Below are 20801 nucleotides of genomic sequence, written 5' to 3'. Positions count from 1 at the left end.
GGCTGTCTTTCCATCATAAGCATTTCAGTGTTATATAAACACATATAAAGGCTCTGAAATTAGTAAAAAGAACTCACCTTCACAGACTGGGTATTGGGATCTTTGATATCAATGTCACTGTAGGCAATGGTAATTAAGGGGGGGTATATGTTTCCATTTTTTGTGTTGGGTACAAGTTGGATGCTATTTAAAAGAAAATTAATTTTTAGTTATTAATACATATAGGTTCTCAGACATTTTATTTTATTTTTTTCTCAGACATTTTAGATACTGCTTCATTTGAATTTAATACAGATTGTCTTGATGATCTCAGAAATGATCAGTTAATAAGAACTAAACACAAACTTATGACAACAATATAGGCTATTTTAAGTAGCCAAAAAATTTTTTTAACTTTTTTTTTTGTATAATATAACATTATACAAAGCAAAGAAAAAACAATAGTTTTCAAAGCATTCCTCAACGGGTAGTTGCAGGACAGATCCCAGAGTTTGTCAATGGTTACCATATGATCCTCTCAGATTTTTCCTTCTAGCTGCTCCAAAACATAGGCTAGAAAGAATAATTTTTTTTTATCACAATTAACTTTTTTTTCCTTTTTTTGTGAAAAATAACATACATACAAAACAGTAATCAATTTCAAAGCACAACACAATAATTAGTTATAGAACAGATTTCAGAGTTTGGCATAGGTTATAATTTCACAACTTTAGGTTTTACTTCTAGCTAATCTAAGATACTGGAGATGAAAAGAAATATCAATTTTATGATTCAGCAATCATATTAATTTGTTAAACCCTATCTTCTCTGTGTAACTCCATCATCACCTTTGATCTTTCGACCCCACTTTTATGGGTATTTGGGCTATGCCCATTCTAACTTTTTCATGTTGGAAGGGGCTGTCAGCAATATGGGTTAGGGAAATGGAAAGAGCTAATGTTCTGGAGAAGCTGGGTCCTCTAGCTTTCAGGACTTATCTGGTCCAGGGACACATCTAGAGGTTGTAGGTTTCTGGAAAGTTACCCTAGTGCACGGAACTTTGGTAGAATCTTACATATTGCCCTAGGTTTTCTTTACGATTGGCTGGAATGGTTTCGGTTAGGATTTGGCAAGTTATGATAGGTAGCAATGTCTAACTGAAGCTTGCGTTAAGTGTGACCTCCAGAGTAGCCTCTCAATTCTATTTGATCTCTCTCTGCCACTGATACTTTGTTACACTTCTTTTCCCCTTTTTGGTCAAGACGGAATTGTTGATCCCATGGTGCCGGGGCCAGACTCATCACTGAGAGTCATCTCCCATGCCGCCAGGGAGATTTTCACCCCTGGATGTCATGTCCCATGTAGGGGGGAGGACAATGATTCCACTTGCAGATTTGGGCTTAGAGAGAGTGAGGCCACATCTGAGCAACAAAAAAGGTCCTCCAGAAGTAACTCTAGGGCATAACTATAGATAGGCTAAGCTTCTCTGCTACATACATGAACTTCATAAGAGTAAGCCTCAAGATCAAGGTCTTGGCCTACTGATTTGGGTGTCTCGATGTCTGACATAGTATCAGGGGCTTCTCTGGTGGTAAAGTTAAATAGTTTCATATTTTTCTCCCATTCCTCAAGGGATTTTGTAAGTGGCCAAATTTTAATATTAAAACCTTTTTCCCATTCAACTTCTCCAAGTTGAAATCTTGATATTCTCACAAGCAGTGTGGACAACCAAAGCTATAGGCTGAGCTGCCAGTCTTGAGGTTTGTTCATATGAAACTTAACCCCACAAAGGATAGGTCAAGTCTACTTAAAATTTAGGCCTAAGAGTCACCCCCAAGAGAGCCTCTTTTGTTGCTCAGATGTGGCCTCTTTCTCCTGCCAACACAACGAGCAGTCTCATCACCCTATCCCTCTCTACGTGGGACATGACTCCCAGGGGTGTGGACCTTCCTGGCAACGTGGGACAGAGATCTTGGAATGAACGGAGACTCAGCATCAAGGGATTGAGAAAAACCCTAGAATGAGCTGAGACTTAGCATCAAGGGATTGAGAAAACCTTCTCGACCAAAAGGGGGAAGAGAGAAATGAGACAGTGTTAATGGCTGAGAGATTCCAAACAGAGTCAAGAGGTTATCCTGGAGGTTATTCTTATGCATCAAGTAGATATCATCTTGTTATTCAAGATGCAATGGAGAGGCTGGAGGGAACTGTCTGAAAATGTACAGCTGTGTTCCAGTAGCCATGTTTCTTGAGGATGACTGAATAATGATACAGCTGTCACAATGTGACTGTGTGATTGTGAAAACCTTGTGTCTGATGCTCCTTTTATCTACCTTGTCAACAAAGGAGTAGAACATATGGAATAAAAATAAATAATAGGGGGAACAAATGCTAAAATAAATTTGGTTTGAAATGCTAGTGATCAATGAAAGCGTGGGGTAAGGGGTATTGTAGGTATAATCTTTTTTTTTCTCTTTCCTGTGTTTGTTTTATTTCTTTTTCTATTGTCTTTTTATTTCTTTTTCTGAATTAATGCAAATGTTCTAAGAAATGATGAATATGCAACTAAGTGATGATATTGTGAATTACTGATTATGTGTGTTGATGTTTTATTCTGTTTCTTAATTTTTTAATTAATAAATAAATAAATAAATAAAACACTTTTCCCCTAAAATGTTAAAATTGGTGGATCTGGGTATCTCAGGATTGGTAGGCTGGAGTCCTCTGTAGGAATTTTATATCATTTTTGCAATTGTCCTGTAAGTTTAAAATTATTTCCAAATAAAAAGTTAAAAACAAATAAAAAAAAATAACTTATGCCCTCTAAGACTACTTCAAAGTACCAAAATAATGTAAGATGATGGTGCTGATTTTCATCAATGTATAAAGGTACTTAAATACAGGAGTGAGAAAGTCAGTTAACTCACAATGAAAAAGTAGAAAAATATGAGCTGCATAACACTGCACTAAGATAGGATCATGGTTAAGGCATTAAAGAGGGAAATGTGATAATGCGTTTGGGTCAACCTAGAAGAGAGGCTCTTAAAGGAGATGAGGGGAGAGATCTGCTTATTACGATCACTTGAGTGATCCTCCTGAAATGCCCATTTGAACTTCATCTTCCTCCACCTCTAAATTCCATTTTAATTTAGCAGGTCTAGATTGGGCCTAGAATGTGAATTCTGACAAAACTCCATAGGCTATTTTGATATAATCCTTCCCTTGGCTCCTCACCTCTATCAATGTACAATCTACACAGAGAGCTAAAAAACTTCATGTATTATTCCAATCCAGTTGTGCTTATTGTTTTTATGTGGTAATTTCTGGTAAACACTTTCATTAAGCCATTTTCCCACACACTCCAAGCCTAATTTAGTGAGTCAGACATGTGTTTACCTCAGTGATATTTGGGTTGCAATTCGAATTACTCTTGGCTGACCTTCTAAGTCATTTTCTCGTCCACTTACTGCATCCACTAAGAAAATACGCCGAGTCAGAAGCCACTTGCCAGAATTACTATCTTATAATCAAAACAGAAATTTGAAAGATGGTATTAGAAGAAAAGCCTCAAATTGTTCAAGGTGGTTCTAAAAAGTTTTCAGAACAAATTTAAAACAAAAAATTAATATATTTTGTTTTAGAGAAGATAGCTGCAAAAAGAAGTACTGCTATAAAAAGAAGTACTTTATCAGTTACTGATAAAGGCCTTCTTCACCTTACTTGAATATCTTCTAATTGTTTCAACTTTTCATCAATTTGGAAAGACTTTCCTTACAAATTACCTGAACAAGCAGTATTTTAAAATACAGAAGAGAATAAAAGAAACTAATTTGTCCCCAAAGCAACTCAACGACAGCTTGAACCAGCTTCAATGTACAGTTCTAGTAATTTTTCCCAGGATATATACTTATAAATAGTACAATTTCTTTACAGTATGGCTGATATATTTAGCAAAAATTTCTAAGTATACTAGTAACACTACGGTTTTACTTTTTGGGCATGCTGTCTAAAAGCATATAACAAAACGGAATCAATGACTTTTTTTTCAATGACCTTTATAATCCATGGCTTACTAAATTATCGTAATGGTTGACATCTACTGGTTGTAGCTCAGAAATAGAGTACGTATAGATTTCTTACCTTGGTTCACAAACATTTTATTGTATTGAAGATTTAGGTTTAACACAGGCAGAGCCCAAATATAGTGATGTTGATTTTCAGCAGTATATTCAAGGTACACATCATAAAATACAGGAGTAGGGAAGTCAGTTAAGATCTTAGAGATGGGAATCTCACACTGGAAAAATAAAATCAGATATAAAAGCATCATAATTGAAAATGAGAATGCACACACTAACTTTTAAAAGGCAGGGCTGATTTAGTTTTGTAAAATAAAATATGTTTAAACTATATTGTTCATATGCATTTTCACATGCCTTCCAAAACATGGATACTATAAACATTCTTTATTAAGGGCTGAAAAAATTAACAGCAAAGAACTGTCTGGTTGTTGTCTTACAATTCAGCTGAAGAAGGGTGTTTTTATTCTTAACAGTAAATGTACATCAATGAAAAGGTTTAAAAGGATGAGGTCCAAATTCCTTCTCTGATATACAATGCCATCGATGATTTGGCTCCTGGTAAAAGAACCAGGCTTATCTCTCATTGCTCCCTACTATTCTATGGTTCATTCATACTAATCTCCTTGCATTCTCTAATGGGAGACTTTGCTAGTCTAAGGCTCCCTGGCATTGCAAACATTGTTTCCTCTGCCTGACATTACCTTTACCACTGTATTCCCAGGGCAAACTCATATTTGGTCTATAAGCCAAATATAAATCATTGTATGAAGCCTTTCTGTGCTTCCCCAGGACCTTCTGATGACCCCCTCTTTTATACCAATATGGCTTGCCTTATTCAGACCTACAGAATAGCACTTATTATATTCTTTGCAATTATTTGCTTATATAGTTGTTTTTTCTGCTAAGCTATGAACTACTTGAGAGGCAGACAGGTTAAATGGAAAAACCATAGTAGCTAAACCTCACAGAACACTGACTCCACAATTTACTTACTGCTACACCTTGGGTCAATTACCTAATGTTAGTGAGCATCATTTCCTCATCTGTAAAATGCAGATATTATGCAGAAAATGTTGTGCACACAGCAAAAGGCATTTAACAAATATTCATTCTCATGGTCCATGTAAGGCACAAAATAATATTTCTCTTTTCTTTTAAAAATAATATGTCATTTCTGATAATAAATATAATTCATATTCATGGCAGAAACTTTGAAAAATATAAAAAAGAAAACAAAAAAAATCTGTAATCTTATTATCCAGAGATAACCACTGTTTAAAAAAATGTACCTTATTTTCTTCCAATCTGCTTTTCATGGTAGTATTTTTCACTGCAGTTTTAAAACAGGAACCAAAGTTTTGTTATATGGTGTGTATGTGTGTGTGGAGAGGTTATACATTATATCAAGAAGCATTTTTGTAGACTACTGAATGCCTTTCAAATATTTGATAGCTCATAATATTCCTTTGTACCATACTGTAATTTCAAAATGAGCTATGGAAAGAAGGTTGGTAAAAAGAGGGAGCGAGGAAAGTATGGAGAGAGAGAAAAGGAAGTATTTTTATTTGTTATTGGGGCAGGGAGGAGGGAGTATAATTTGTATTAACCACTGGAAATAAAGTTGTTTCACTTTATTCCAAAATGCTCAAAAGTCGGCATTACTTTTTTTTTCCTGATGCTGAGGCATGTTTCATTCAAATCCCTTTGCTGCTTCTATAAAATTCTTTGGTTAATGGGAATAATTTTGTTGACCTCTCCCATGATGAAGTAAAAGAAATCTATGTGAGGTAAAAGAAATCTAGAAACCTCTCTCCCTCACTGTTTAGGGCCCCATCTTCTTACATACCATGTTTAGCCATTCTTTGAGGGCTTCCCAATTCTTTTGGCTTTTAGCCAGGAAATGGAGCACACATCCTACAAACCTAATGTCTCTCATGGAAAAGACTAAGTGGTCCCTCTCTTTAAAAACTAGAACTATGCAAGCTCATGTTGCTCTCCTTTGACTTTCTGCCTAAGGAATACTAACTGTGGGATAATGAGGAAGAAGCCTTGCTCTTAATCATGAGGTTTTCCACTCAAATCTTCAGGTCATGAATCTTTTTTGTTCATTTCCCTAGTAGATTAAGTTTTAAAAACTCATAAACCACAAAGAGTTTTCTTTTCCCCATATTTCTCTTTTATGAGGTTAGATGTCTCAAGAGAAGGGTAGAGGCAAGGAACACCTGAGGAAAAAAAGAGTTACTATTTCAAAAGTTATTCAAAACACTTGGAAGAGCCTTTGGAAAAAGATGGTCTAAATGGAAAGAAAAAAGCAGATGAGATGTGTGCTGTAGTGGTGCTGCCTTGTTTCAATGAAATTTTATTGAAATATAGTCACACACCATACAATCCATGCAAGGTATACAGTCAATGGCTCACAGTATCATCACTAGGCATTACTTCTAAAACCTACATACCTAGAAGCAAATAAATGACTAATTGCAGAAATCTAACATATAATGCTATGGAAGATAAGGTACTCTCTTTTATGCTGATTAAACTAAAATTGTGCCCAGATAGCAAAGAATATATATCAATAAAATTATTTATTACTATTAAAAACACTGCAAGTTGCAAAAATTTTGAAAAATGAAGCTAAAATATAGACAGCCTAATATAGTGTAAACTTACATTTTGTTGATAGGTTGTTCCAAAAGAATAAGCAGCATTTAGTCTTGTCTCTGTGTCTGGACAAAGCTACAATAAAACAATATAACCAACAAATATCTCTTTTATATCTTAAAAGGATATGAAAAATATTTTCTTTGCTTATAGTCAAGAGCTCTGAAACCCCAACACAGCTACATGCTTTATATGATACTTACTTAATGCATGATCAAGAGTATGAAAAGTTGAAGGGAGTATCTTTACTATAAATTAAGAGCAGTTTAAAGAAATTCCAAATTAAAGCACAGGAAGAAATCAACTATAGTATGTAACTGATGCTCTATTCAAGCAATGATCTAGTCTTCTTCCTCCTATCTTTGCCTCATGCAAAAATAAGGCACATTAATAACTAGTAATTCTTTAGCTAGGATCATGCTTACCTGTAAAACACCTCCTTCTAAAGTTTGCCACTTAAGAAAATTCCCTCTTACATCATAGGAAGCTACAACAAACTTCAGTTTTGTATTCTGGTTAAAGAAAAACAAGAATAAAATGTTATATGCACTGACCAATATAATATTCTATAAACAAATTTTCATTTTGACTAACCCTCTCTTTTTCTAATGATAAAATATTATACTGAAAATTTATTTTGAAGCTAAATTAATCTAAATATCTTTATGATCAAACACGCGTACCATAACTGCATTGTTTTTCTGCATCAAAACGATTATTTCAGAATTGAGGAGTACTGCTAGTGACAGAAAACCTCCTTTTGAATCCTGCTGAGCATATCTGGGGATGGCTAAACTTATTCCTTCATTCTAGAACATCAAAGAAGTTGGAGATGAGAAGTGGGACCTGCGAAGTGTGGGAAATGATACAGAGTACTCCTTAATCTTTGAGAGGCATTTCTTTAAAATGTGGACACAGAGAAGGAGGAGATGATTTTGTTGATGAAAACTACCCTTCCCAACACCACAACTACTACTTGCTGTCATCACTACAAAATCCAGAGGTATCCATGTACTTAAAACAACTAATTCAAAACTGTTTAGTATTCACAGCAGCTATTATATTTAGCTTAGTTAACTAATTTTTTTAGACAACCTAAAAGCGTAAGAATGCTGACTAGTAACTTTATACTTTTTAAAATTATAAATCAAAATACAGTTATCCTTTAATGATATAGTGACATGTACCTGGTTTTGCCCTTTAAAACTGAAATTTGTAGGAAGAGGCGTAGTACTGAGTATTTGAGGTGCTAATCCTAGCTGGTCTCCATAGAACAGCCATGGAAGTGTCTGTCTCCTATAAGCAATTACGGTTATTATATTAATGGGGAAGCAATATTTTTATTATTAATATTTGTGAAACTAATTGCACTGAATGCATTTAAAATGATGATCCAACAGTCAAAATGTTCTTACCAAAATGAAATGGAATGAATAGTGCCCAGTCTGGCAGTATTTTCAAAGATAAACTGAAACAGTCGACATGCATCAAAAGTGGCAGAGTCATAAGAATTCATGTTCATCACGCACATATTTCCAAGAGCTTGGCAAGATGTTAGATTGGCATATGCCTTTAAGAGAACAATGACAAACAAATGTAAGATGAATCACAATAGCTTAAGCAGAAGTTGATATGAAAAATTATGCTTGGTTTTAATTTTACTTTTTCTATTTCTTCTTCTTTTCTTTTGTATTTTTTTGCTTTTCTCATATCTTTCTTCTAGCTTAAGTAGGAAAAAATCATATGGAGAAGAATAATGTGTACTTTCAAATTTTAACTTTCATGATAAATTATAAAGACAAGCTAATGAGTAAATATTTATAGCATAACAGTTAAAGAAACTATTAAATAGAATATTTATAATTGAAAGAAATAATTTGTTTGCATACTATTAGATTCTATGCATAAAAATCAAATCCATTTTGTTCGGTTCAAGTAATTTTTCATAAATGACAAAATGAGATAATTTTGCTTCTCAAATGTCTCCTTTCTCAGGAAAAGGCAACTTCATTTTCCAGTTATTCAACTCAAAACCAGTGGTGTGATCTTCTTTCTTTCTTCCTACATTCAACTCATCAGTAAATCCTGTTAGCTCAATCGTCAAAGTATACCCAGAAGCTAAACATTTCCCATCATTTCAATGGCTACATTCGCCCAAGCTGCCACTATCTCTTACTTGGACTACTGTCGTACTCCCCTAACTGCTGTCTCCTCTTCTGTCCTTGCCTCAACAATTCATTCTCTGTATTAGAGTGATCCTTTCAAAATTTCAAATTCAATCTCATCCCCCTTTGTACAAAATCCTTTCATCTCTTAGTACTCCAGGTCCTTACCATCACTACTCCCAACATAGCTGTCCTCAACTCCCCTCCACTTTCCCAGCTCACTCTGCTCCAGCCATGCTAGCTTCCTTCTGCTCCTTATAGATGATCAAACTAGCATGCTCCTGCTTTAGGAACCTGATTTTTGCTGTGGCCGCTGCTGAAAACACTGTTCCCCCAGATATCTACATGACTCTCTCGCACTTCCTTCAAGTATTCACTCAAATGTCACCTTCTCAGAGAAACCTTTCCTGACCCTCCTATATAAATCAGCACCACCCTTCCACTCTGTCTGCTCTTTACCCTGATTTATTTTCCTTCATAACACTTAGCACCACCAGACCTTTACTTAGAACATAATTCCTTGAGGAATTTTGCCTTTTTTCTGAAATATATAATCTGATTAGAAAATAGGCCTTGGCACACAGTTGGTGATCAATAAACAATTACCAAATAACTGTATGAATCTGTTTCCCCTATTCCAGCTAAATAAAGCTGTAGACATTCAATGTAGGTATGGTGAATAACATTTTCTTTGAAAATTCTCTTTTAATCTACTAGAAAAGGTTTCTTCTTCTTACAGAATATGGCCAAGGATATATACCTAAGAAAAAACTCTTATTATCTGAGGAAAAAATGGTACCCAAAATTCTTTGAAATTAAATAAAATAATTTTTAAAAATTCAAACTTACCCAACAAGCAGCTGCTGATGACCGCAAATACTTTGAAAACCATTCTGAAGTTAAAGACATGCCCTATAAATGAAAAGATGAATTTTGGATGTAAGCTAAAATTCCTTAATCTCACCGTGTTAGGAAGATGTTAATATGTATATTGTTGAATGAGAAAAGAGTAACATTATTTTCTCAGAGTCAGTAGGAAAATAAATTGTAACAAACATAAGAATTCTAAAAAAAAAAAAATTCTAACAAATGTCAGTTATTATAAATGACTGTGTTACAAAATGTCACTTAGGTAAGAGATACAAAGAGACAAAGTAAAAAACTGTTATCCTATTCCATTGTTACAAAAACAAAGTCACTAAAGAAAAAGAAATAGGTCCTGATTTAGTCTTGAATGATTAACATTTACTGATAGTACTATTAATGACAGTTATAAATAATGCCTAAATGGGCAACTAATAAAAAAGGGCATACTTATTAATGGTTTCTAAGCAACAGGACAAATGGGCTATTCAGAGTAGTTAACATTTAAAATTTCCAAACTGGTGATAAACACTGGTGGGTATGAGAACTACTGTGGAACTTCCTAAAAACATTGAATGCCTGGGTTCATTCCAAGCCAAAATGAATAAAAAATCTCCAGGATGAGACCAAGGAATGTATAGGTTTTGAAAACTGTAGATAAAAATTCCTAGTTAAGAACTACCACTTAAAAAATTACCTGCACATCTGGAGAAAAAATTGAGACACAGAGAAGATGATTCAAAATAAATTCTCTGGGTATGAAGAAACAGAGCTACAACCAAATTAAATGGACATGGTACCACTGCTATCAAAGAAATCTACAATACAATTATGAGGCACTATTTTTATTTTTTAAATAAGCAAAACCACTCAGTCTGTAAGAAAAAATATATGCATAGTTGAAGGTTGAAGAATACACAAAAAAACTGGCAAATATGGAAAGCAATGCTGGTAACATGGCTAGCAAATACACATACAATACCAGTGATAGTGATAAAGTTGAACAATCTTTCTATAAAGGATTATCTACCCACTTTGAAAAGGAGTGCAGCACTTAGGAAATTTATTTTAAGGCAATAATCCCCCCCCCAAACTCAGCACCAAGGGATTGAGAAAACCTTCTCAACTGAAAGGGGAAGAGAGAAATGAGATAAAATAAAGTGTCAATGGCTGAGAGATACTAAACAGAGTCAAGAGGTTATCCTGGAGGTTATTCTTATGTATTAAATAGATATCACCTTTTTTGTTAAGGCAAAACAGAGAGGCTGGAGGGAACTGCTTGAAAATGTAGAGTTGTATTCCAGTAGCCATGTTTCTTGGAGATAATTGTATAATGAGATAGTTTTCACAATGAAACTGTGTGACTATGAAAACCTTGTGTCTGATGCTTCTTTTATCTACCTTATGGACAGATGATTAAAACATATGGATTAAAAATAAATAAATAATGGGGGAACAAATGTTAAAATAAATTTAGTAGATTGAAATGCTAGTGATCAATGAAAGGGAGGGGTGAGGGGTATGGTATGTATGAATTTTTTTTGTTTTCTTTTTATTTCTTTTTCTGAATTGATGCAAATGTTCTAAGAAATGATCATGATGATGAATACACAACTATGTGATGGAAAAAAAAGAATGTTCATATTGTATGTTGACTGGTTTTATTAATAAAAAATTTTATTATTTTTATTTTTTTAATTTAAAAAATAAAATAAAAATAAAAATCCCCCCAAGAGAGAAACTATGTCTATGTGCATAAAATGGTTGACAACAGTATCATTAATAACAACTGGAAACAACTAAATATTCAATGGAGGCACAATTATATGAATTTCAGTGTATAAACTGAGTATTAACAACTATCAAAAATTATAATTAAATAAGCTGAGTCTGGAACATGGTATAAAGGAACTGAGAAGTGTAGGGAGACATGTCAAAACAACACAGGAGGAAAAGTCTGGAGTAGAAGGCAGAGTAGGGAGCTCCAGGATTAACCCTCCCACTAAAACAACCATTAAATGGCAGGAACTGTATGAAACAACTATTTTCAAACTTCAGAGGCTAGAACAACACTATACAGCATCCAGGGAAAAGCTGGAGAAAAAGGCAGATAAACTGGTGAAGAATAGTAAAATGCTTTCTACTTGTAGCCATGCGATGGCTACAAGCATCCATCCCCTACCGTCAGCAGGCTGCCACAGAGTCCAATCCTCAGCTAGCTGCTGATGACAAAAAAGGACATAAATATCCTCTTCCCCAAGAACTGGGGTGGGCATAGCCAATACTGATCACAGCTTTTAATTAGCAATCTCATGTTGCTGGGTCCCAACTCCCAGCGCAGCTATTGTTTTAACCCGCTTCAGACCAAGGGGGCTGTTATTGTTTCAACCCTCCCTGAAGTTACCTGAAAGGCTACATTTGCTGGGCAGGTCAGGAAAGCTGAGCTTTGGGGAGCCATCAGAGAAGATTTGGAGCCTTCCCTGATTCCATGTCCAAGTCACATTGGAACTGGTCTACTTCCCGTTCATAGGTCCCTGGCCCTGTTTTGGCTGGGAAAAAATGACTTGAGAAAGTGCTCTCCAGGATGACCCTCCACTCAGAATTTTTCCCTTCAGCCAAAAGCAACATGAGACAATGAAAGGAATATAAAAAAACTATAGAGACAACAGTCTGGGACAAGACCTGCTTGTGTCAAATACCCGAGAGAGAGATCTATCTCCTGGGAAACAGAAGGGACAATAAAACACCTGTAAACAGGGGAATTTCAAAATAACTAACATGCAAAAGCCCAGGACAAAACACAGACCCAGAGACACAGGAAAACCCTGCATACTACATTCACCTTGGGCAGATCTTCCTGGTAGAAGGGCAGAAGCTCAAGAAAATCTCTGTCTATCACAAGTTGTATATAAAACCTAGAAAAAGAATTCCAGGGAGTAAATTCAAAAGTTAACATTTTAAAATATTAAAATGTACAGTGGGAAACAAAAGAATACAAGAAAACAAAGAAACAGGGAATGATGATGTATCCAAAAGAATTGGATAAAAATATAGGAAACACCAACAAAGATGATGAGAATATGGACATAACAAAGACTTTTAAAAAATGATATTAAAGGGGGTGCCAGGGTAGTTCAGTGGTAGAATTCTCGCCTGGCATGGGGGAGACCCAGGTTTGATTCCTAGCCCATGCACTCCCTCACCTCAAAAAAATAATAACAATTTCAACAAATGGTGCTGCAATAACTGATAGTTACATGTAAAAAGAATGAAATTTGATCCCTACCATACAGCATACAAAAAAAAAGAGATCTTAAAAATGCTCAAGGAGATAAAGGAAAGTACAAAGAACTAAAGGATAAAAGAAAACACTGAATGAACAATATGAGAGTCTAAGTAAAAAGACAGAAATTTTCAAAAGGAACTAGACAGAACTGCTGGTGTTGAAGACCAAAATAACCGCAAAGAAAAATGCCCAGGAGGGTTTCAAGAGCAGACTGGAGCTGGCAGAAGAATCAGTGAACTTGAAGACAAGACACTTGAAATGGGTCAGGCTGAACAGCAGAAAGAAAAAAGAAATATTAGAAGCAAAAATAGCATGAGAGCTATGGGACACTGTGCTGGTTTGAAAGGATGTATGTTCCCTAGAAAAGCCATGCTTTAATCTAAATTCCATTTCATAAAGGCAGGATAATCTCTATTCAATATTGCATGTTTGAAACTGTAATCAGATCATCTCCCTGGAGATGTGATTTAATCAAGAGTGGTTGTTAAACTGGATTAGGTGACGACATGTCTCCACCCATTCAGGTGGGTCTTAATAAGTTTCTGGAGTCCTATAAAAGAGGAAACATCTTAGAGAATGAGAGATTCAGAGAGAGCAGAGTAAAATGACATAGCCACGAGAAACAGAGTCTACCAGTCAGTGACCTTTGCAGATGAAGAAGGAATATGCCTCCCGGGGAGCTTCACGAAACAGGAAGCCAAGAGAAGAAACTAGCAGATGATGCCGTGTTCACCATGTGCTCTTCCAGATGAGAGAGGAACCATGACAGTGTTCACCATGTGCCTTTCCAGATGAGAGAGAAACTCTGACTATGTTTGCCATGTGCCTTCTCACTTGAGAGAGAAACCCTGAACTTCATCGGCCTTCTTGAACCAAGGTATCTTTCCCTGGATGGATGCCTTTGATTGGACATTTCTATAGACTTGTTTTAATTGGGACATTTTCTTGGCCTTAGAACTATAAATTAGCAAACTAGAACAGACACCATCAAGTACACCAATATACACAATATGATAGTTCCAAAGAAAAAAGAAAGAAAGACACAAGCAGAAGAAAGGTAAAAAAAAAAAAAATGACAGAAAACTTCCCAGATACAGCAAAAGACGTGAAAATCTTATCAAGAAGCTCAGAGAACACCAAACAGGAAAAAAGTAAAGAAAAATATACCTTGTAATAATACACTGATTACACTATCAAATGAAAAGGGCAAGAGAGTCCTGAAAGCTGAAAGAGGAAAAGCAACCTATTACTTACAAGGGAGATCCAATTACACTGAGTGCCAACTTCTCAACAGAAACCATGGAGACAAGGAGGCAGTTGAAATACTTAGAGTGCTGAAGGAAAACCAATGACAGCCAACAGTTTTATATCCAGAGAGATCCTCTTTCAAAAATGAGGGAGAGATTAAGATATTGTCTGATAAACAAAAACTGAGGGAATTCATCACCACTAGAATGGCCCTATAAGCCAGGCTAAAGGGAGTTCTTCAGAATCAAAGGAAAGGGCACTGGACAGTGTTTCAAAGCAACATAAACAAATAAGCCTCAACACCTGAGACCCTGTATTCCAGGTACTCCCTGGCTGCTTCTCAATGGCCCTCTCAGAGGCCATCCTGGAGGTTGCAGGCAGCTGCCAAGCAAAATGCACCCCTAAGTTGCTGGGTTAAGAACATCTCTGACATTGATTGCAACCATGACAAGAATGTCTGTATGTCAAGAATGTTTGTATGTTTGTTTTTTGTTTATAATAAAAATATTAAATAAATAAATAAATAAGAAGAAAGAGAAAAAAAAAAGAACATCTCTGACAACTTCCCCTGGAACAGAGACTGGTTCATGGTGGAGAGGCCGTGGTCCTTTGAATCCACATTTATGGGGTTCCTTAGTCATCTGCATACTCACATGTGATATATTCACATACCCATACAGCCCACTCAAAGTGTACAATTGATTGTTCATGGTATCATCACATAGCTGTGCATTCATCACTATGATCATTTTTGGAATATTTGCATACTCACATGGGAGTGACCAGTATTTGTTTTAAAGGAGGAACGGTACCATGGGTTATGATCAGGGAAATTACCAGCTATAGCATTGTACAAGCTACAAGAGAACATGCAGATGTGAACATAATTCAAGCTGCCAAAAATGAGAAGCCAATTTTTCAGAAGATATCCCAATTCTACAGCTATCAGGACTGTTAGAAACAATAAACTCTACAAAGTTGAAGACTGTATAAAAGTCAGTGCATGGACACTGTTTTAACCATTCAAATCCAAAATAGCAAGCAATAGATTTTTTTGAAATTGTAATTTTATTAGAATATATTCACATACCATATAGTCCACCCAAAGTGTACAATCAATTGTCATGGTATTGTTGTACAGTATGTTCATCACCATGAGTATGTTTGGAATATCTGCATTACTCCAAAGAGAGAAGTAGGGAAAAGGAAGAAAACCCCATGCATCCCATGCCTCTTACCACACTCTCTTACTGACTTGGACTTATAGAGTCCAAGTACTGGACTCTATCTAATTTTAAGATTTACCATTGAGGTAAGTTACCAAAGGTTACTTAAGATAGTTTAGTATCATCAGAAATATATTTATATCCATAGGAAAAATCAAAACATCCAGAAGTAGCTTCATACAAATAAGGACAATTGACTTTTTTTTTCTTTGCTATATAGTTTTATAATCATTAGTAAAGTCCACTGCTACTACAGTTCAACTACTTCAGGCATTTCCTTTGGGCTATTCTAAAACACTAGACACTAAAAATAAACATACATAATGAATCAAAAAAAGAAAGACCTGCAGTAAATGTAACCATTTCAGTAATTATAAATGCCAGTATTTATCATTCTGAATTGTTTGGTATGTAACTCACTTTTTTTTTACTACAGGTGCTAAAATGCAAATATACAAAAACTAATGATAAATCCAGTTTTTTAACATAAAATGTACAGAGAGACATAAGTGGTAAAAAAATCAGTGGTGGGGAGGACAGAAGGGTATAGGAAAAGTACATGTGCATGTCTATTGAAGTTAGGTTGGTTTCAAACCAAATATAATTGTTATATATTTAGGATGTTTCAATTTTTAACCTAGTGGTAACCATAAGGAAATAAACAAAAAGTGTTTTCAAATAGGAGTAAGAAGACACTCAATATGGTACAACACAAAAAAGCAAATAAATATAAAAGTAGGCTTTAATGGGAATTAAGGACAAAAAAGGTATAGTAAGACTTAACAAAGGCTAAAGAGCAAAATGGCAGAAGAATGCCCTGTATTATCACTAGTGATTTTAAATGTAAATGGATTATTTCTACAGTCAAAAGGCAGAGATTGGCAGAATGGATTAAAAAAAAGCATGATCCAACTCTATGCTGTCTAAAAATGGCATCTTCAGTCAAAGACAAAAGTAGGTTGAAGCCTAAAATTGTGGAACTGTAAGCCATACCAAACTTTGAAATCTGTTCTACACCTAATTGTGGTATGCTTTGAAATTTATTGCTTTTTTTGTATATGTTATTTTTCACAAAAGAGGAAAAACGTCAGTTATGATGACGACTGCACAGCTATATGACGATACTGTGAACCACTGATTGTACACTTTAGATGATTACATGGTAGGATGAATATATTATATATCAATAAAATTGCATTAAAATTTTTAAAAAGTAGGATGAAGGTGAAATGATGGAAAAAATATACCACACAAATAGTAACAAAAAGAGAGCTGGTGTAGCTATACTAATATTGGATAAAACAGACTTTCAATTTAAAAAAGTTACGACAGAGAAAGATGATCATTACATACTGATAAAAAAGGGACAATTGAATAAGAAAATGTAACATGTATATACACACACACACACATGCCTACCAGCAGAGCCCCAAAATACATGAAGCAAATACTGACAGATTTGAAGAGAGAAATTGATGGTTCTATGTTAACCGCACAAAACTTTAACATACTGCTTTCAATAATGGATAGAATATCTTGCCAGCAGATCAATAAGGACCACAGGATATGAATGATACACTAAATCAACTAGACCTATTGACATAAAGAACACCACACCCAATGAAAACAACACATTCTTTTAGAATGCACCTGGATCAACCTCTAGGATATGTAGGGTCACAAAACAAGTCTCAACAAATTTAAAAATAATGAAATCATGCAATATATATTCTCCGACCACAAGAGAATGAAACTAGAAATTAATAACAGAAGGAGAAAAGTAAAATTCACAAATATGTGGAAATTACACAACAGGCTCTTAACCAATGGGATAAAGAAGAGATCATAAGTGAAATTGGGAAATATCTTGTGACAAATGAAAACACAACATACCAAAGCTTATGAGATGCTGCAAAGGAAATTCTGAGAGGGAAAAGGTATAGCTCTAAATGCTTACCTTAGAAAAGAAAAAGATGTCATATCAGAGACCTAATGTCAAAACTGGAAGAATTAGAAAAAGAAAAGCAAATTAAACCCAAAGTGAGCAGAAGGAACAAAATAAAGATTAGAACAGAGATCAATGAAATAGAAAAAAAAAACAGAACAAAAAAAACAAAAGTTGGTTCTTTGAAAAGATCAATAAACGAACAACCCTTTAGCAAGACTGACAAAGAACAAGAGAGAAGATACAAATAGGAAAACCAGAAATGAAAAGGGATGACATTACTACTGATCCCACTGAAACAAAAAGGACTATTAAAGAATACTATGGACAACTGTACGCCAATAAATTAGGTAACCTAGATGAAATGGACAAATTATTAGAAACCCAAACTATCCACATTGACTCTAGAAGAAAAGAAGACCTCAACAAACCAATTATTAGTAAAGAGATTGAATCAATAATAAAAAAACCTTTCCAACAAAGAAAAGCTGAGGAACAGATAACTATAATGGGGAATGCTACCATTTCTAATAAGACTTAACTACAATTCTGTTCAAACTCTCTTACAAAAGTGAAGAGAAGGGAACATTCCCTAATGTATTCTATGAGGACATCACCCTCATACCAAAGCCGGATAAAGATATCATAAGAAAAGAAAACTACAAACCAATACCACTTAAGAATATAGAAGCAAAAATCCTCAATAAAATACTAGCAAATGGAATCCAACAGCATATTAGAAGAAGTGTACACCATGATCAAGTAGGATTTATCCCTGGTATGCAAGACTGGTTCAAAATAAAATTAATTAATGAAATATACCAAATTAACACAATAAAGGGAAAAACACATGACCATCTCAATTGATGCAGAAAAGGCATTTGACAAAATGTAGCACTCTTTCTTAACAAAACACTTAGAACACCAGAAGTAGAAGGAGATTTCCTCAACATGATTAAGGGCATATATGAAAAGCCCATAGCTAATATTCTACTTAATGGCAAAGACTAAAAGTGTTCTCTGTAAGATGAAGAAGAAGAAAAGAATGCCCAGTATTACTACTTTTATTCAACATTGTATTGGACGTTCTTGTCAGAGCAATTAGGTAAGAAAAAGAAATAAAAAGCATCCAACTTAAAAGGAAGAAGTAAAACTTTCACTATTTGCAGATGATACCCATATACAGAAAACCCTGAAAAACCCACAACAATGCTCCTAGAACTAATAAATGAATTCAGCAAAATGGTGGGATACAAGATCAATAGCAAAAACTCACTAGTGTTTCTACACACAAACAATGAATAATCAGAAGAGGAGATCAAGAAAAAATATCATTCACAATGGCAACAAAAAGAATAAAAGATCTAGGAATAAATCTAACCAAGGATGTAAAGCACTTAAATGCAGAAAATTACAAAATATTGCTAAAAGAAATTAAAGACGACTTAAATAAATAGGACAGTCCATGTTCATGGATTGGAAGACTATATATATTGATAAGATGTGAACACTACCCAAAGCAATTTATAGATTCAATGCAATCTCAATCAAAGTTCCAACAACCTTCTCTGCAGGAATGAAAAAGCCAATCGTCAAATTTTATGAAAGGATAAGGGGACCCAAATAGCAAAACCCATCTTGAAAAGGAAGAATGAAGTTGGAAGATTCACACTTCTCAATCTTAAAACTTATTAAAAAGTCACAGTAACTAAAACAGCATGGTAGTGCCATAAGGATAGACATATAGATGAAAGGAATTGAACTGAGACCTCAGAAATCAACCCTCATGTCAAAATAATATTTCACAACAGAGCAAACACCGCTTAATTGGGAAAGAATAGTTTCCTCAACAAATGGTGGTGGGAAAATTGGATCTCCAATTGCAAAAAAAAAAAAAAGAGAGAGAGAGAGAGAGAGAGAAAACCCTACTTCATCCCATATTAAAAAATCAATTCAAAATGGATCAAAGACTTTAATGTATAGGTCAGAACTATAAAAATCCCAGAAGAAAACACAGGGAAGTATCTTATGAAACTTGTTTTAGGCAATGGTTTCTTACAAATTACACCCAAAACACAAGTAAAAAGAGAAAAAAAAGAGATAAATGGGAACTTATCAAAATTAAAAAGAAGAGGGCATGGGTAGTTCTCCTGCCATGTAGGAGCCCCAGGTTCAATTCTCAGCCCAAGCACTCAAAACAACAGACAACAAAAAGAAGACAAAAACATTCAACAAATGATGCTATGATAAGGGAATATTTAAATGGAAAAGAATGAAATGTGACCCCCACCATACAGCATAGCATATATATATATATATTATTCTCTCAAAAATTAAAAACTTTCATTCTTCCAAGGACTTTGACTTCAGCAAAATGGTGAAAGTAAAATGACAACTGACATAATGAAAGAAGCTATTTGGAAGTGACATCTCTGATAAAAGTTTAATACCAGAATATATTTAAAAAGAGCTTTTAACTCAACAAGAAAAAGACAAACAACCCATTAAAAAAGGTCAAATATTGTATGATGTGCAAATAAAACTGTTTTAAAATGAACAGAGAGAAACAAGTACAAGAGAAAATACAAAGAATGTACCTATTCACTGTCAGTAGGGTAAATGAGAGCTGCAGCTCCTAGGAGTGCAGGTGGGGTTGCCATATTCTTCCATTAAGCCACCTCCATCCATTGTGAATTGTGAACACTGCCACCATAAACACCAGTGGGTAAGTGTGGGGACGTGGACATTTTACACACTGGTATTTATGGTGGCAGTGTTCAAAATTCACAATGGATGGAGGTGGCTTAATGGAACAAGGAACTATGGGGTATACATACAACAGACTACTGAGCAGCCACAAGAATGAAGTTCTAAAGCATGCAACTAGGTGAATGAACCTTAACGGCTGTATATTGCATGAAATGTTAAAAACAAAAAGACGATTATTATCATGTCCCATTAGCAGGGACTATCATAAAAACTTGGTGTGAGGGGCCAAGATGGCAGCTTAGCAATGTGCGTGTTTTAGTTCATTCTCCAGAACAACTACTAAATGACCAGAAACAGTACAGAACAGCTCCAGGAGCCATATCAGTGACCAGATTCACAGCATACCCCAGTTTGGACCAGCTGGAGCGGTTGCAAGCCTCCCCAAAACCATGAGTTCCCCAAGCTGCGGCGCCCCTCCCCCACAGGCGGCTTCCCAGAGGGAAAGGAAAGAGACTCTAAACCTCTTTCCTTTAGAGTTACGGCGGAGTTCACTCATTGGGCTCACAGAAAAAGAGGAAAGGGGAGGAAACGGAGGTTTTAGTGGCTGTGTTTCTACGGAGACTTAGCAGCCTCTGG

The 20801-nt window shown here is 35.1% G+C and overlaps 1 protein-coding gene across 5 annotated transcripts in view; it reads right to left on the bottom strand.

The window, feature by feature from the left end:
• Positions 1 to 20801, bottom strand: part of TMEM67 (transmembrane protein 67) — a 153400-nt gene that overhangs the window by 89864 nt on the left and 42735 nt on the right. For all 5 annotated transcript variants that reach the window (XR_013178340.1, XM_077167206.1, XM_077167205.1 and 2 more), the window contains 8 exons: positions 9737 to 9799; positions 8138 to 8292; positions 7910 to 8018; positions 7148 to 7234; positions 6732 to 6797; positions 4120 to 4276; positions 3376 to 3499; positions 78 to 183 (listed from right to left, as the gene is read on the bottom strand). Coding sequence is in view for 4 of the 5 variants with exons in the window: in XM_077167206.1 (XP_077023321.1) it covers positions 78 to 183; positions 3376 to 3499; positions 4120 to 4276; positions 6732 to 6797; positions 7148 to 7234; positions 7910 to 8018; positions 8138 to 8292; positions 9737 to 9799 (867 nt within the window). In the remaining variant the exon portion in view is untranslated. The remainder of the gene's footprint in view (positions 1 to 77; positions 184 to 3375; positions 3500 to 4119; positions 4277 to 6731; positions 6798 to 7147; positions 7235 to 7909; positions 8019 to 8137; positions 8293 to 9736; positions 9800 to 20801) is intronic.

Source organism: Tamandua tetradactyla, chromosome 6 (assembly GCF_023851605.1).
Source record: "Tamandua tetradactyla isolate mTamTet1 chromosome 6, mTamTet1.pri, whole genome shotgun sequence".
Taxonomy (NCBI): Eukaryota; Metazoa; Chordata; class Mammalia; order Pilosa; family Myrmecophagidae; genus Tamandua; species Tamandua tetradactyla.
Note: the sequence above shows the minus strand (reverse complement) of the source record. Positions and strands in the feature narration are given on the sequence as shown.